The 18,065-nt window shown below is 37.6% G+C and overlaps 1 protein-coding gene across 1 annotated transcript in view; it reads right to left on the bottom strand.

Annotated features, from left to right (window-relative positions):
• The window catches only part of LOC149842230 (ATP-dependent Clp protease proteolytic subunit-related protein 1, chloroplastic-like), a 30,618-nt gene extending 12,971 nt beyond the window's left edge, over window positions 1–17,647 (bottom strand). The window contains exon 1 of the mRNA XM_089999014.1: window positions 17,331–17,647. Coding sequence (XP_089855140.1) covers window positions 17,331–17,607 — 277 coding nt within the window. The 5' untranslated portion in view covers window positions 17,608–17,647. The remainder of the gene's footprint in view (window positions 1–17,330) is intronic.
• Window positions 17,648–18,065: the final 418 nt, after the last annotated feature.

Here is an 18,065-nt window from a genome sequence, read left to right as displayed (position 1 = left end):
AATGAAGTTTTCTAAGTTCTTTCTTTCTCTCTCTATCGTTTCTGAGTATTCTCTGAGTTTTTTCTTCTACATGGTATCAAAGTCGTCAATCTGGGGAGCGCGATCTCGAGTTCTGCATCAAAGTTCGAGTGAAGGGTATTAGATCACGTGAAGAGGATCAGATAAAAAGGTTCACGTGAAGAGGATCAGATAAAAGGTGTGTCATTTTTTTTAACGAGTGGTACAAATCTGATAACAGATCTGAGGTCTGACAAGAGTCATGACTCAGATCTGTAATCAGATCTAAAAATTGCATGGATCTATGGGTCTCTGTCGACCAAACTGAGTGGATACAGGTATGGGTATTGTGCTGAAGTCGTGAAGTGGGTGACAGTAAAACTTTTTTTGTGGAGATTAAATGCAGTCCATTGTCGTGGATTTGTGTTTTTTTTTTACCGTATGCTCTAGGTAGTTTAGATCTGATCACAAATCTGAATGTAGTGAAGATTAAATATAGTTTTCAGTCGTGGGCATGGATATTTTTGGTTTGGTTCGTTCAAATCTGGTTGTCGTGAAGAAATATTCATATTAAATAGTCGTTGATCTACAATTTTTTTTCCAGAGATCTGCTCACAGATCTGAGTGTGGTGAAGATTAAATCTATTTTTCAGTCGTGGACCTGCATACTTCTGTTTTTGGGTCCTTCATATCTGAGTGTCAAAGAGAAAAAACAAAAATACTTTATATTACATAGTCATGGATTTTTTTTTGAGATCTGATTACAGATGTGACTCATCTGAGTGTGGTGAAGATTGGATATACTTTTGAGTCGTGGACTTGCATACTTCTATTTTGGTTCACTCATATCTGGTTGTTGTGAAGAACAATTTATATTAAATAGTCGTGCTTTTTTTTATCAGATCATTTGTTTTGGTTGGTTCAGATCTGATGTCGTGGTGAAGACCCATCATCGTAGTGGATCTGCATAGTGTGGAGCCGATCTCTATCATATTTAACATTTATTTTAAGTGGAAGTTTATTGCAACAACACTATTCGTGGTGACTACCGAGGGAATGTTATTCATCAGTATGGGTGAAGTTTTGAAATTTGATTTCAAGCATGAGGCTATTGGGGAATATAAAGCCTTCGCAAATCCTTTCTCCTATGGGTCTTCTGTAAAATTAAATGAAACAAACTATGCACACGGTGGTCCAAAACGTTTATGATGTCGGTGTTTGGACATCGTAGAAAACACATACTGATGAAATCTGAACCAAATGATAAGACAGGAAAATACATTACTTGAGAAGAAGATAATGACATTGTTATGTCATGGATCATGAATAACATTGAACATCCTATTGCAGATGGCTTAATTTACTACAATACGGCTAAACAGATATGGGACAATCTTCGAAATACGTACTCTCAAGAGACTAATGTGAGTTGTATTCTCCAAGTTGAACAAAAAATATATAATTTGCAGCAAGGTGATCAGACATTAGCCCAGTATTATGCTTCCGTCAAAGCTGCTTTTGAAAGACTTAATGCTCATAGACCACTGTGGTGTTCAAAACAAAAGGATCATCAAGAACAGACTATGGTTGCTCGGTTCCTCACAGGCCTATTTTCAGAGTTCTCAGTTGCTAAAGTCCAAATGTTAACCGGGTCTGATGTTCCTACTCTTGCCGATGCATACAATCGGTTGAGTAGACTTGCCATCTCTCTTCCACAATCTCAGTCTGCATCTCAATCATCTGCTTTAGTTGTTCCATGTAGTTATAGACGAAGGAATACTCTGAATGTTAGAGGAAGAGGTCGTGGAAGAGGTATGGGAGGTAGAGGTAAACTCCAATGTAGCTTTTGTGGAAAATCAGGACATTTAGAAGATCGTTGTTGGGATAAACATGGATGGCCTGCTTCTTCTCCATTGAAGCCTAATGTTCCAAAAGCTAATGTTACTAAACTAGAAGTAGCTAATGACACCACTTTCTCCAGTGATTATATCACTCTTAGTCGTGCAGAATATGATGAACTGGTTGCTCATCGTCTTTCAAGTTCCTCTTCTCCTGTAACTGGTGTGGCCTACTCAACAGGAGACCATCTTTCTCCCCATGATAGTAAGTGGATTATTGACTCTGGTGCATCTAGACATCTATGCGAAAATTCTCAAAAAAATTCAGGTCTAAAGGCTATTACTGCACATCGGGGTGTCTTATTAGCAGATAGGAGTTTCTCCCATGTTATTGGTCAGAGAAATGTTATATCTTCTTCCTTACAGTTGAACAATGTCCTTCATGCTCCTTCATTTCCTCAAAGTTTACTCTTTGTTAGTTGCCTTACAAAAGAGCTAAATTATAGGGTGATATTTGATCCTGTGTGTTGTCATTTTCAGGATTTGCTGATGGAGAAGAAGATTGGTGAAGGCTATGAAGAAAATAGAGTCTACTATCTACATCACCCTGTGGGAAACATTTATGCTACAGTCGATGATTTCTCGAGTCCTGTTCAGTGGCATCATCATCTCGGACATCCGTCTTTGTCGAAGCTTCGTCATGTCATTCCTCAAATTCCATCAACTACATCATTCCAGTGTGAAGCATGTCAGTTGGGCAAGCATCATAGGAGTTTGTTTCCTTCTAGTCAGAGTCAGTCCAGTCATAAAGTCTTTGAAGTTCTTCATGCGGATGTATGGGGTCCTAGTAAGATTCCTACCAGGACTCAATGTCGTTATTATCTTGTTATTGTCAATGATTTTTTGAAGTTGTCTTAGGTGTTCTTAATAAAAGAAAGATCTGAAGTTCCTAGTATTCTCAAATCATTGGTTATTGAAATAAAAACTTAGTTTGAATCCATTGTCAAGATTATCTGCATTGATAATGCCCTTGAGTTTAAAACAAAAGCACTGTTGCAATTTTATCGGGACCATGGTATTCAACCTCAAACCATGTGTGCCTATACTTCCCAACAAAATGGGGGTAGCTGAGCGAAAACACAGGCATCTCTTTGATGTAGCCTGCACCCTTATGATTCAATCAAATGTTCCTGCTTCATATTGGGGTGATGCGGTTACCACGGCTTATTTTTTGATCAACCGTATGCCTTCATCATCCGTGGACGACCAAATTCCCTTGTAAATTCTGTATCCTAATGTACCCCTCTTCTCTCTTTCGCCCAAGGTATTTGGGTGCGTTTGTTTTGTACACAGACTCGGACCTGACCGTAATAAATTAGCCACTCAAGCCACTAAGTGTATGTTTATAGGCTATCCCAAAAATCAAAAGGGGTATCAATGTTATGATTCGATTTCTCGTCGGGAGTATGTCAGTGCAAATGTATCTTTCTTGGAGTTTATTCCATATTATTCCAGTACTGGTGCTAGGATGCAAGCTGATCAAAATGACTTCTTTCCTCTTCATGTTCCTCCTTTTCCTTTGGAATCGATGCCCCTAACACCTCCTCCAACTCATTCTACCTCACGGTTTCACAATCCTCCATTGGTGTATGTGCGTAGAACTCCACCTCTTCCAGTGCCTCCATCTTCTTCTTCTCTTAAGGTAAGTGCTCCTGATAACAATGACATTTCTGTTAATGATAACAGGCCTATCGCTCTACGAAAAGGGGACACGACAATGTACCTTATATCCTGTCTCAGTTTGTGTCACATGCCAAAATTGGTAGTCAGATGAAAGCATTTATTTCAGTTTTATTTGCTGAAACTATTCCTATGAATTATCAAAAGGCAGTACTCGATAGCAGGTGGAAGCAGGCTATGCAAGATGAAATGGATGCTTTACTGTCTCAACATACATGGGATCTTGTTGATCCTCCATTAGATGCGGACATTGTTGGATGCAAATGGGTATATACCATTAAGTATAACTCAGATGGTTCAATTGAAAGATACAAGGCCCGGTTAGTAGCAAAAGGTTATACTCAGACATATGGTGATGATTTCTTTGAGACATTTTCTCTCGTAGCACAGATGGGCACCATTCGTTTCGTTCTCTCCGTAGTCGTTCATCGTGGTTGTTGCTTATGTCAACTAGATGTGAAAAATGCATTCCTATATGGGGATCTGTATGATACAGTCTACATGCAACAACCTCCTGCGTTTGTGGTTGAAGGGGAGTGTCAGAAGGTGTGCAGATTAAGAAAGGTGATATATGGTTTAAAGCAAAGTCCTCGTGTATGGTTTCAAAAGTTGTTTGAGGTGATGTCAAAGTTTGGTTTTAATAGATCAGCGTCAGACCACATATTATTTATTAAGAAAACTAACTCAGGCATAGTTGTTATGGTGGTATATGTGGATGGCATCATCCTTACAGGAGATAACATGAAAGATATTGCAGCTACGAAGGCTCATCATCAAAAACATTTTGTTACAAAAGAGCTTGGTTTCCTTAGATACTTTCTGGGCATTGAAGTGGCGAGGAGCAGAGAGGGTGTAGTTTTGTCTCAACGGAAGTATGTTCTGAGACAGGAATGTTGGGAGTTAAACCAGCAAATATTCCCATGGATCACAAAGTTCATTTATTGGATGAGGGGTCAAAACCTGTTGATAGCAGGAGCTATCGCTCACTGGTAGGGAAGTTATTATATGTGATAGTGACTAGACCTGATATTGCTCTGGCGGTAAGCAAGGTTAGCCAATTCATGGACAAACCGACTAAGGTACACTGGAATGCTACAATGATGATACTCAGGTACTTAAAATCTTCTCCTGGAAAAGGGTTATTATTCAAGAAAGGGGGTACCTTGGAAGTAGTTGCTTACTCTGATGTTGATTATGCTGGGTCTGTAGAGGATAGAAAATCTACCACAGGATTATGTGTATTTGTGGGAGGTAACCTAATTTCTTGGAAAAGCAAGAAGCAAACCGTGGTTGCTAGGTCAAGTACTGAATCAGAATATAGGGCTATGGCCCAAACGGAAGCTGAATTGATGTGGGTTCGAACTGTGTTGACCGATCTTCAAGTGAAGGTTTCATCACCTATGGTGATGATGTGTGATAACAAGGCAGCTATATATATAGCCGATAATTTGGTATTTCATGAGAGGACAAAATTGAAGTTGATTGTCACTATATAAGAGATATGGTTAAAGCTGGACATATCTCTACCAAGCATGTAATATCTGAGGATCAAGTTGCATATATTTTTACAAAGCCTCTTGCCAGGCCCAGTTTCTCAAAATGTTGTGGCAAGCTGAGCATGATTGATATCTATGCTCCAGCTTGAGGGGGAGTGTTAAGATAAGTCGACCACTCTAAAGTAAAGTTTATTTATTCTTAAAGCTGTCTTTGGTATTTTATAAATAATGAAGGACTCTAATATAAATTTGCTCTCTTGGCTAATCTCTATTTAAACTAAAGGAGATTAGACCTAATGAAGTTTTCTAAGTTCTTTCTTTCTCTCTCTGTCGTTTCTGAGTATTCTCTGAGTTTTTTCTTCTACAATTCAAAATTTTCTAATCATATACGTTCAATTATAGTCAGAAGATGGGATAAGAGCAATACTCTTTTGCATTGCATGACACATTCTCTCAATCTCAAATATTATGCAAAGTGGCAGGAAGGTGGTGTTTATCGTGTCCCTTTAAATTTAGACGCAGAACTATCAAGGCATAAAAATATGTGTATGACAAGACTTTATCGACAATCACATATTCTAAATCAAGTCACACAAGAGTTTGAAAAATTTTCATCTTTGAAGTTATAACGACAAACATTAATAGTGAGAGAGGAGGAGGATATAGATCCTATCACATGGTGGTCAAAATATAGATAAAAAATACCTCTTCTCCAACATCTTGCATTGAAATTGCTATCCCAACCTACTAGTTCATCTTGTTGTAAAAGAAATTGGAGCACATATGCTCAAATCCATAACATAAAGAGAAATAAACTCACCAGCAAGCATACAGAGGATTTAGTCTTTATTCATTCCAATCTTCGATTATTTTCACGAACCAATGAGAAATACATGTACTAATTGCTCCCTTAGTTATTTGACTATTTTTTAGTTTTTTCATTTAAATATGAAAGTATTTAACATTTTAAAATTTTAATTGTAATACAGACAAGAGTACTTTGGTGCCTTTATATAAGAATAAGGGTGATATACAAGATTGCACAAACTATCGTGGTATAAAACTCATGAGTCATACTATGAAACTTTGGGAGAGGGTGATTGAGTCTAGGTTGAGGAAGGTTGTCATGATATCGGAGAATCAATTTGGTTTTATGCCTGGAAGATCAACTATGGAAGCTATACATCTTCTTAGACAACTTATTGAAAGATATAGAGAGAGGAACAAAGATTTGCATATGGTTTTTATTGATTTAGAGAAGGCATACGATAGAGTACCTAGGGACGTTCTCTGGTGGACAATGATGAAGAAAGGTGTTTCTCTCAAGTACATTAGTATAATTAAAGATATGTATGAAGGAGTAGTAACCAATGTCCGCACTTGTGGAGGGGTGACAACCAATTTCCCGATAACGGTTGGGTTACATCAAGGATCTGCTTTAAGCCCTTTCCTATTTGCAATAGTGATGGATGAGCTTACGAGATCAATTCAAGAAAATGTACTGTGGTGTATGTTGTTTGCTGATGATATTGTTTTGATTGATGAGTCTAGAGCTGGGGTTAATGCTAAGTTAGAATTATGGAGACAGACATTGGAAGCTAGAGGTTTTAAGTTGAGTAAGAGTAAGACTGAATATATGGAATGTCGGTTTAGTAAGCAACGAAGTAGTGATGGGAGTGTAGTGAAGCTTGGTGAGCAAGATATACCGGTGAATGATTATTTCAAATATTTGGGATCCATCATTCAAAAGTATGGAGAAATTGATGGAGATGTAAATCATAGGATAAAGGTTGGGTGGATGAAATGGAAAAGTGCTACTGGAGTGCTGTGCGATCGTAGAATGCCATTGCGGTTGAAGGGAAAGTTTTATAGGACGACTATTAGACCCGCTTTACTATATGGTACGGAATGTTTGGCTGCCAAGAGACATCATATTCAAAAAATGAGTGTAGCTGAGATGCGGATGCTTAGATGGATGTGTGGAAATACAATAAAAGATAAGATTCGGAACGAAGAGATACGTAAGAAGGTAGGTGTTGCACCCATTGAAAATAAGATGCGAGAGAATCGTTTACGGTGGTTTGGACATATTCGGCGAAGGCCTAATGATGCTCCAGTTAGAAGGTTGGAGAAATGGGAAAATATATTAGTTAAAAGAGGTCGGGGTAGGCCTAGGAAGACTTGGATGGAGATGATAGGAAAGGATATGAATGCTTTGAACCTCACCGAGGACATGGCGTTGGATAGAAATGATTGGAGGAAAAGGATTCATGTGGAAGACCCAAAATGAATTTCTTTTTTAGTTCATATCGCTGACCCCAATTGTTTTGGGATGAAGGCGTAGTTGTTGTTGTTGTTGTTGTTGTTGTTTGTTGTAATACAGACAAGAATCATCCAAATTTTGGGATGTAAATCCAAGGGAGTGTGATTTAGAGAGACATCATGATTTCAACAATATAAACATGAACTTATCTGAGCCTACTCTTCCTTCTTATGATGAATTTGATGATGAAGCAGAAAATTATTAAGATCATTACCTTATCATCATATACATTTTGTAAGATATACTTTTGGTACGTAATTATGCATTGTTTGCTTCTTTTATTAGTATAATTTACTTCTTTTCTCCTTTACTTGTTTGATTGTTTCCATAATATATTTAGGTTGATTTAATTGTGGTGTTAGTATTTATTGATGAATAATAGAATTATAAATTGTTAATTTGATTTATTGCATGTATGATGAATTGATGATATGATAATTGTTTTTTATTTCATTAGTGTTATTGTTAACTGTTAAAAATTATATATATACATATACCTTCCCGCAGCCCGCACCCAAGCTTTTTTAAAGTGCTGCATTGTCGCACCCGCACCTATGTGACAGTTGTCAAGGGTAAGCAAACAATCATGTGTTCTCTAAAATAGAAACTTTTGTAAAACATGCTTGCCGAAGTTTAAATGAAAACAAGAATAATACAAGGAGATATCTAACAGTCAACTGAAAAAGGTGAACAGTGTTTCGGGTCAAGATCCTGTACCAGACCCGAGTTCATTCATGTATAAGTCCTTTGTATTTTTACTTTTGCTCCGGGTTCGGATATTACACCAGACCCGACCCGACCCACAATGTAAACTTAAGCATATTAATATAGTCATTAGGTCACGATTTCATTAAGAAAATTGTGACAAACGCAATCGCCACTTTGGGTTCTTCTCTCTCTCTCTCTCAATACAGGTACAGATGAAAAACTTTCATGGTATCAGAGCCTAGATCCCCTAAAGGCTGAAAAAGAATTCCGGCAGAGTCGACGATCTAAAATCCAAGGTTTTTCGTTCCTCTCTTACTCCCCTTCTTCATCTCTTTCCTTCCTTATCTATTCTTTTTTTTTTGAAGTCCCTTGTGATCTCACATCTCGCGTGGGACTACTTCTGTCAATCTGTGATTCACGTGAAATCCATTCACGTGAACCCAGATCGTGCAAAAAAAAAAAGAGGGCCTACAGGATTTCACGTGAACCCATTCACGAGAATTACTTTTATTCATTGGTTGATCATCTTTTGCCCTACCTTTCCAATTCTATCTTGGCATATTCGAATGCTACAGTTTTTCCCATGATTTCTCATTGCTTTGTTGTGCAATCTATCCTTTTGATTACTCGTTTCTACACTTGTCAAAAGGGAGAGGTATATTTAACGTGTGAAAGTGTTTTTCACACGTTGAATATCAGTTTTCACAAGTTGAATATTAGTTCCTGCATCCTCCGATTCTGACCATTTACGACCCTCTGTTCCGGAAAAAAAAAAAGAAGGGAAAGCGGGTTGAAATTTTTCGTGGATACTCCTGTTGAATCTCATTCTCAATGGATTCTTATCACTCTCAATCAAACCTTTCTTCAAGTTTTCTCAACCAGCTTGTTTTTGAAAAGTTAAACACCTTAAATTTCTTGATTTAGAAGAGACAAATTATTCCTTTCATAAGGAGTCAAGGTTTCTTAGGTCACCTGGATGAAACCACTTCAATCCCACCAGAATTTGTCCCGAGAGAAGAAAAAGATGATCAAGGGGCGAGTTCAATCGTGTATGTAAAAAATGTTGAATTTCTCAAATGGGAAAGGAAAGATTAATCAGTTGTTGCATACATCACATCAACTCTGTCTCAAGAGATTCTCGTTGTCATTCCTGACAACTGTACAACGCTACAACTTTGGGAACGACTGGTTCAGACGTATTCGCAGGTTTCTCAAGCAAGGGTGGGTTTTCTAAAAAGGGAATTTCAGTTGCTAAGAAAAGATTCTATGACCATCATGGAATATTTGAACAAGATAAAGATCATCACAGACCAGCTTGCAGTTATAGGGTGTGCCATTAGTGATAATGACATGGTGCAACAAACTCTGAGTGGATTGGGATCTTACTACAATATGATAGTCACTTCACTATTGTGCCTTCCTGTTCTTCCTACCTTCGATGAGCTACGAGCCAAATTGATCCAGTATAAAATGACTCTGAAGGGATTCTCTGAAGAAACTCATAATCATCCAAATACTCAAGAAGTTTTGACCACAGGAGTGACTTATGGTAGAGGACGGGGACGAGGAGGACAAGGGCGAAGTGGACACGGAGGGCGTGGTCTGCTTCCCACTCCAAACATGTTAGCTCATGTGCAGGGACCAAGATCCATTCCTACTTGCTTCCTTTGTAACAAGAAGGGCCATATCAAGGCGAATTGTTGGCATAATCCAGAGAATAAAGGAAAGGGTTCACAGACATAAACCAAAAGAAAGTTCACAAATACCAGAGACAATAGAGAGATTAAAGATTTGCTGATATCCGCCATGTCAGAGTTAAAATTGAAGCACAGTGATGAAGGCACATGGTTTGTCAATTCAGGGACAACTCATGTAATCGGCGATGCGGTAAAATTTCTAACCCTATTCCTTATTTCGGAAAAAGTAAGATTGTCACTGGAGATGGATCCCACCATCCTGTTTCTCATGTTGAAAAGACTGTCATTCTCATGTCACATTCCACTCTTACTCTTTCTGACGTTCTTCATGCTCCTGACATTAAGAAAAATATTGTCTCCGTCTCCAAACTTATTGATGATAATAATGCTTCAGTTGAATTCACTTCCTTCTTTGTGCAGGTCAAAGACCTACGCACGAGGGAAACATTCGCTGAAGAAAAGAAACGAGGCAACATGTATGTCTTTGAAGAAGCTCCATGTCATGATGTTCGCCCTGCTCACCTGATTTCGAAGCCTTCATTAGAGTCGTGTTCATCCTCTTCTGCCAGTGTTTTTAGCATCTCTAAATGTAATAAGCCATTCTTATGGCATAGTCGGTTAGGACATTGTGGGGGTCATTTTATTGAGAAACTTGTCTCTAATAATCTCATTCCAAAAGAAAGTCTTAATGGGGATGAGAGCAGTCATAAATGTTCTAGTTGTCTTACATGCAAGAGTCATGTATTGCCTTTCCGTTCCATTAATAAGAGAGCTTCAAAACCTTTTGAGATTATTTGTTCTGATGTGTGGGGACCCGCCCCAATTGTCTCTGGGTCTGGAAGCAGATATTATCTAATCTTTGTTGATAGTTATTCTTGATACACTTGGATATATTTCATAAAAAATAAGTCAAAAGTCTTCTCTTTGTTTCAAAATTTCCTCTCCTTGGTCAAAAATCAATTTTCTGAGTCCATTCAATTTTTCCAATGTGATGGAGGTGGGGAATTCTCATCCCATGATTTTATTTCTTTTCTTCGAAATAACAGAATAGGAAGAAGGGTGCCCTGCCCTCACATTCCTCAACAAAATGGGATTGTTGAACGAAAACATAAACATATCGTTGAAAGTGCCATGAGTATGATTCATGACAGTAATCTTTCCATCAACCTATGAACAAAAGTCTTTCATTCTGCCATGCATGTGATAAATAGATTGCCCATGGTCGTTCTGAAAAATAAGTCTCCTTATCACTGTCTCTTTGGAGCTCATCCTAGTTATCATGATCTGCGTGTTTTTGGATGTGTTTGCTATGTGCATATTGATCAGTCCCTGAGAAACAAGTTTCAGGACAAGTCCCAGAAGTGTAGGTTTGTGGGATACGCAGATGACTACAAAGGATATAGGTGTTATGATCCCACCAACAAACGTATCAGAATCTCAAGAAATGTTGTCTTTGATGAACAAAATTTTGATGACAGAGCTGATGCAACGAATATACCAACTGAAGTTTACTATCTTTGGTTGAGTTCAGAACTTTTTGCTGGCTCCAATGAAGCATGTTCATCAAATTGCGTGCAGCAAGAAGAAGAGATGTATGAGAACATTGGGACGTTGGGGCCACAGAATTCAGAGAAAGTACCAGATAGATACAAAGGCATTGTCTATTCTAGACAGAGACCGACAACATCAAGCCATTCAGATCATGTCTCAGTCAGCAATCTGACTCCTCATACTCTTGAGGTCAAAAAATCAAACCGCATACGACATCCCATTGACAGGTGGGTTAGCTATAACAACTTCTCCTTGGATCTTCAACTCTTTTTAATTGCTCTCAATAAGGAAGATGAGCCCACTATGTACTACCAGGCAACCACTTCTACCAAGTGGGTAGAAGCCATGAACAATGAAATGCAAGCCTTGCATGAATGTGGAACCTGAGAAGTTGTTCCCAGACCACCTAACAAAAATGTTGTCGGATGTAAATGGGTCTACAAGATAAAGTACAAGCCAGATAAAACCATTGAACGATACAAGGCAAGGCTTGTGGCAAAAGGATTCACTCAAGAAGCAGGGCAAGACTATGATGAGACTTTTAGTCCGGTTGTAAGAATGGGAACAATTCGAATTATTATTGCTCTGGTTGTTGAACATGGATGGAAGTTGAGTCAGCTTGATGTAAAAAATGCTTTCTTGCATGGGGACTTGAAGGAGGAAGTGTACATGGAGCACCCCCCTGGATATCAAGAACAAAATTCTAAAACTCATGTGTGCAGGTTAAAAAGAGCTATCTATGGTCTGAAGCAAGCTACTCGCTCTTGGTTTGATAGCTTCTCGCTAGAGATTCAGAAACATGGATTTTCACGTTCCATGCTGGACCACTCATTGTTTATTTTCAGAAGTCAGATTGTGACCACTCTGTTATTAATTTATGTCGATGATATTGTTATCACAGGAAACTCTGCGGCCCACATCCAAGAAGTAAAAGACTTACTAGGTCAGAGGTTCAAAATGAAAGATCTTGGAGTTCTACGCTATTTTCTTGGTGTAAAAGTTGATAATCAGGCTCATGGCTTAACACTCACTCAACACAAGTACACCGTAGATGTTCTCAGCAAGGCAGGCATGAAAGACTGCAAACCTCTGGGAACTCTGAGTGTGCTTCATCAAAAACTTAGCGCTCATGATGGAGATCTGTGTGATGGCCCCACCAGGTATCAAAGCATAATAGGAATGTTACAGTTCCTAACATTCACTAGACTTGATATTGTTTATTCAGTCAATCAAGTGTCTCAATTTATGCATGTGCCACGTACTGGACATATGGAAGTCGTCAAGAGGATCCTTAGATATCTGAAAGGGACTATTAGGGATGGATTGATATACTCACCACAGCCATATGGCAAAGATGAGCACAGACTCACTGTATATTGTGATGCAGACTGGGCAGGAGATCCTGATGAACGAAGATCTATATCAGGATATTGTGCCTTCATTGAAAGAAATTTAGTCTCTTGGACCAGTAAAAAACAAAAGGCTATCGCTAGATCAAGTACTGAGGCTGAGTATAGATCTATGGTTGTTACTACTGCCGAAGTCACATGGATCAGGCATCTACTAACTGTAGGAGAAAAGATCTCCTACACTATCTTGCTATGTGACAACCAAAGTGCTATAAACATGTCATTTAATCTAGTACATCACAATTGTGCTAAGCACATTGAGATTGACCAACACTTTGTGAGACAGAAAGTTGAAGAAAAAGAGATTGAGCCTAAGTTCGTCAATACTGAAAGACAAGTGGCAGACCTATTTACCAAAGGGTTAACAAATGATCGATTTTGGATGCTTAAAGGCAAGTTGTTCATGGTTCATAACCATGATCAACTTGAGGAGGGGTGAAAAAGGTGAACAGTGTTTCGAGTCTGGATCCCGTACCAGACCCGAGTTCATTCATGTATAAGCTTATCTCTAAGCAGTAGAAAATAGATATTGACAACTTGGAGGAATACAATAATGATTGGTTCTAGAAGGTGTTTGAATTTTAATGTACTAGTCATAGTATTCATCTCGTCTTAATAATTGCATGAGTAGTTCTCGAATTTCTTCAAAAAGTTTGAAAGTTAAACCAAGGTTGCCAGACTAGGAAGCAAAAGTGGGAAATGATACAAGAAGTGGAAGCGAGAAGCGATGCATTTTAAAATGTATACGAAGCGGGAAGCGAGGAATAAAAAAACAATATAAGAATTGAATGAGAACCAAAATGGAACACATAAAAACTAAGTAAAAGTGATTATTCTTAAATTTTATGATTTTTTAGTGTAAGAATTAATTTTTTAACAAAATTTAAAAATGATGATTGCCAATTTAGAGAAAGCACATGGAAGTAAGTGACAAGCGTGAGAGGAAACACATAAAAAACATGAAAAGTAGAGAAAAAGCATATAAGAAGAATAGATGAAGTGTGTAGAAAACATAAGAGAAGCGTGGGAGAATCGAGATTCATATCAAGTTTCAAAAGTGAGTATCGTGCTTCCGAAGTGAGTTTCTGGGATGCAGGCTTCCCACCTATCTAAGAAGCTTCTGGTAACTCTGAGTTAAACTAAGTAATCATGTACTGTACAAAGCATTAACAGAGAACTTATTGGAAAATAAATTCCCTGAAAAGATTGCTGATTTAGAAAATTCTTTCTCCATATGGACTGGAGAGATAAGGATGGTTCTAGTATTCCACATCCAACAACCATCACCTCGGTACCATGTTCTCAATTGAAAAAGAAAAGAAAGGATACAATATTTGAATGGAAGCATCATTAATACCAGATAATCATACACATAAAGAAAATGGAATGAAAATCAAAATGACATAAAACTTCTTATTCTCATAAGAATTTTAACCAGTTATCACATCCCTGTTTTGTTGACAAAAGTAAAGCAATGTAGGCAAAAATTCTTGCAAACACTTATCAGACAACTGATAGTGGTAAAAAATGCGATCATGCCTTGAAGAGGAAAAAAATATTTTGAGCGGAATCTGCTACTAGCAAGTGTAACCTATATTTGAGGTCCAAATTCAGTAGAAATCTAGAGGATAAGAAAACAAAGAATGAATGAGATGTCAATATGTCGAAAACGCAGGTGTCTACCCCATGTGCAAGAGTATATCATGTGCAGATAAAGAGATTATGACACCATCGCATAACTTCATGAACCAGTTGCAGAAGCATATTTGGAGTAAAAGGGATTTTTTCAGTAAAACACATTCAGCAATGCATCCATCACTGGTGGATTAGATCCACCCCAAGATTAAATGAAAAAGTGCTAAGAATTAGTAACTGAATCACAACAGGGACAACTTATCCTTCAACTCAAGTGTGAGGCATTCAATACCAGATGGTCCTAAGCTTGTTTAGCATATAAAAAATGAAATAGTCAATATTTTTTAGGCCTCCCATGTTGAAATAAATAAACAAAATGAAATTTCTGTTTTTATGGAGAATTGGAAAATTATATGCTAATAGCAGCAAACAGATTTAAGTCCTTGCTGCATTAAAAAAACCTGAAAGAAATACTGACAAACCTTATATCAATTAGGAGATAGTTGGGATACTCAGCTGGCAGTGAAGAAAATTAAAAACAAGGATTTCAGGAACAAAATATAGATGAAATTAAAGAAATGGAAGTAATAAGGACAATGGATATATTATGTAATGCACATGCAGAGATGATAATAAACATTGCAATGCATAATAGAAAAATACAGCCTCAGAAAACCTACATTAAATTAAAACTTCTTAAAATATTACAAGGTTTCATGTCAACTCAAAACTCATCAAGTGAACTATGGGCTATTCACCAAACTAGTATATTTGAATAGTGCAGTAAGTATTTGAGAAAAGCAGTAGTATTCATAGTGTCCATCTTATTTCTCTATAAAATCTTGAAAAACAAAAAGAAATAGGAACTCAATTTTTCCTCAAGGCAGAAAAAAAGGGTTTTTTTAGAGGGAGTGTTTGAAACAATGACATTTTTGTATTGATGAAACAATGTTAACCACCAGAAGCCTGCGACATGGCCAAAACTCAAAAACATTCAATAAAAGAAACCAAACAATTTACAAAGTCAATAACTACGTTGAACAGAGAATATAAATGTCCTATTCACCAAGTTCAAATTAAAAAATCACGAGGCAAGAAGCCAAAGTTGTAAATGTCCCTTTTCAAGCAAAAGTTGAAGCTTTACCCATTGTAAAATCCTTAAAAATAATGCACAACCAAGTTGAGAAAAGTAATAACTAGAAAGACACAAGATCAACCAACAAGAACAAACTAGCACCCAGGCAAAACTCATATGCTAAAATCCATTTGTCTAATAGTTCTGCTGAGGCTGGCCATCACTTTGATGGCATTTAGTGATGCAGGAACTTAAAGCTTGAAGTTAGAAACAAGATCTAAAATAATGCTAAAACTGATTTTCTCAGTTTAACAATGTATTCAATCACCATAGTGCATCAATCAAGCACACCACAATTCTTTTAATCACATAGTTAAACTAACATATATGATTTGTGCACCTAGTGTTGGATATTGATGCCCTGTAGTGACCACAAAAGGATAGAAACTTTACGAGAATGTTATCATGGAGTGAGTGGCGGTCAGAAATTGGATACATTCAAAAGATGCGCTTGGAGTAAAATCAAAACATGCTTTAAGAATTTAAGAGTTCAGAATATGAAAGGCATACTTTATTTTTAATAGAATATTGAAGCATCTGATTTTTCAAATTTTATTACTTTATCATCAGCTGGCAACATCAATTAACAGAAATATAGGTTACTCAGTAGAATATATAGAGTGGTGCTATAGTAGTAGCATATAATGGGATGAATACATCAAGTAACTCATTCCAAAAGGGTCTCATAGCATATACACAAGCTGCCATATAAGGATCATCCATCCAATCTAGTTGCAGTATCTAGTCTTCCAGGATTCCCAACATAAGGTACCAGGAGGTATGTTTAAGACAAACCAAATCAACAATAAATTGCACAACACAAAATCCATAACAAGCTTCAGGTACATGTTTCACCAAAGAAATGGGCCCAAAAAGGCAATATTAACAAGCATCCAAAACCATAAATGGTGGTATACCATACTATTGGCCACTTGTAGTTCACAAAATCTGCACACCCACCATCACAAAGAATTTATTTTAACGAATTTATAATTTGTACTATTGATGACAGCAGTATGCCCACATGCCATCCACAGTCCAATGCAATTTTTTTGTACTGGAATTCATTATAACTATCTACGGTCTTGCAGCTGTAAAATGTTAACCACTGGCCATTCTGACATTCACACTCTCTCACAAGACGATATATAGACAGAATTGGCACCTAGCATCTTCCTCTTTCCTATGGAAAGTTGGAAACCTACTGACACAATATGAAAGGAATAAAGTCCACACACATCAGACTGAAAGCTCCCTCAAGAAATTGGCTAACTATTTGTAATCATTAACGTTGCCGAAGAGAAATTTAGCAGGGAAACTTTAAAAACCAGACATTACTATCATATTCACACAGGTAAGTGGAAGTAAGAGCATAATTCCCCTTATCCCCATAAGGTCCAGCATAACTTATTTTTGACATACTCCACGAACTTACACAACAAACTGTGCAGTTTTTTTTTCCGTCAAAATAGTAAAGTGTCTTCTAAAAACGCCCCCAATACAGTAAAACTACAGGTTGTTTTTAGTCAAAATTGTAAAGTTTCTTTTAACACCCCCGATACACTAAAACTAATTGTCTGAATCATTTCTCCCTACTCTTACGTGCAAAGCAGAACCCTTTACGCCCAATCATCCGGCCAACTTGAATGAAGAATTTCACCTCCAAATCCACACAAATCAAAGAAAAGAGAAAACCCATAAAGTAACAACTGTTCCAGTTACGGTATATCATAATAAAAACCAAGAAAAAACACGAATTCTACATAAACAATGATTCTGATTTCTAGAACCTCAGACTTACATCCATCTTTGAGATTCTCTTCCCTGAACTGTTTAGGTATGTGCTCGAGACTCGCGGTGGGCGACCGATACTTCCTCAAGCTCTTCGAGATTTTACCAGACCCCGAAAATAGTCGCAATCCAAAAACGGGATTTGCATCGAATCCTATCCTCCCACCGAGAAAAGCAGTTTTCTTTGAGTACCCAGTACTCAAATCATGCTTTTGAGCGATGGAGTGTTGAACGGAGGAGATGGAAGCGACTACGGAAGAGGGAATAGTAGAGGCAGCCATAGCCATAGCGGTGGAGAGAGAGAGAGAGAGTATTTTTTCTGCTGTTTTATTGAGTTTTTGAGGTTGGAGAATCTTAACTTTATTTTCACTCATATCCGAGTCCAGACTGATTCGGATCTGGATAATGAGTACCAAACCCAGGTTAAAGTACAGGTTTTGGTTCGGAGTTCGGACCCTACCATGAAGAGTTGATTGGATTAGATCCAGATATGGCAATGGTTGGCTTCTGAAAAGGGTTTAATGGTCGGTTGTGTATAGTTCTTACCAGATACGGATCCAATATTACTCTAGACTACTTGATTCATAATGGATATGGTAGGGGTCAAGCATGACCCATAACTGAATCCTTATTTTGAGGAGCGGGTTTATTCCTGATCTGTAACCTACTTGTTATCTTACAGTAGAACTCGGATCTGATTGTGTTGTGAAACTTATGTTACATGATCTGCTGAATTGGTTATCAA

This window comes from Nuphar pumila, chromosome 3 (assembly GCF_984573655.1).
Source record: "Nuphar pumila chromosome 3, dmNupPumi1.hap1.1, whole genome shotgun sequence".
Taxonomy (NCBI): Eukaryota; Viridiplantae; Streptophyta; class Magnoliopsida; order Nymphaeales; family Nymphaeaceae; genus Nuphar; species Nuphar pumila.
This window is presented reverse-complemented; position numbering and strand designations above follow the sequence as displayed.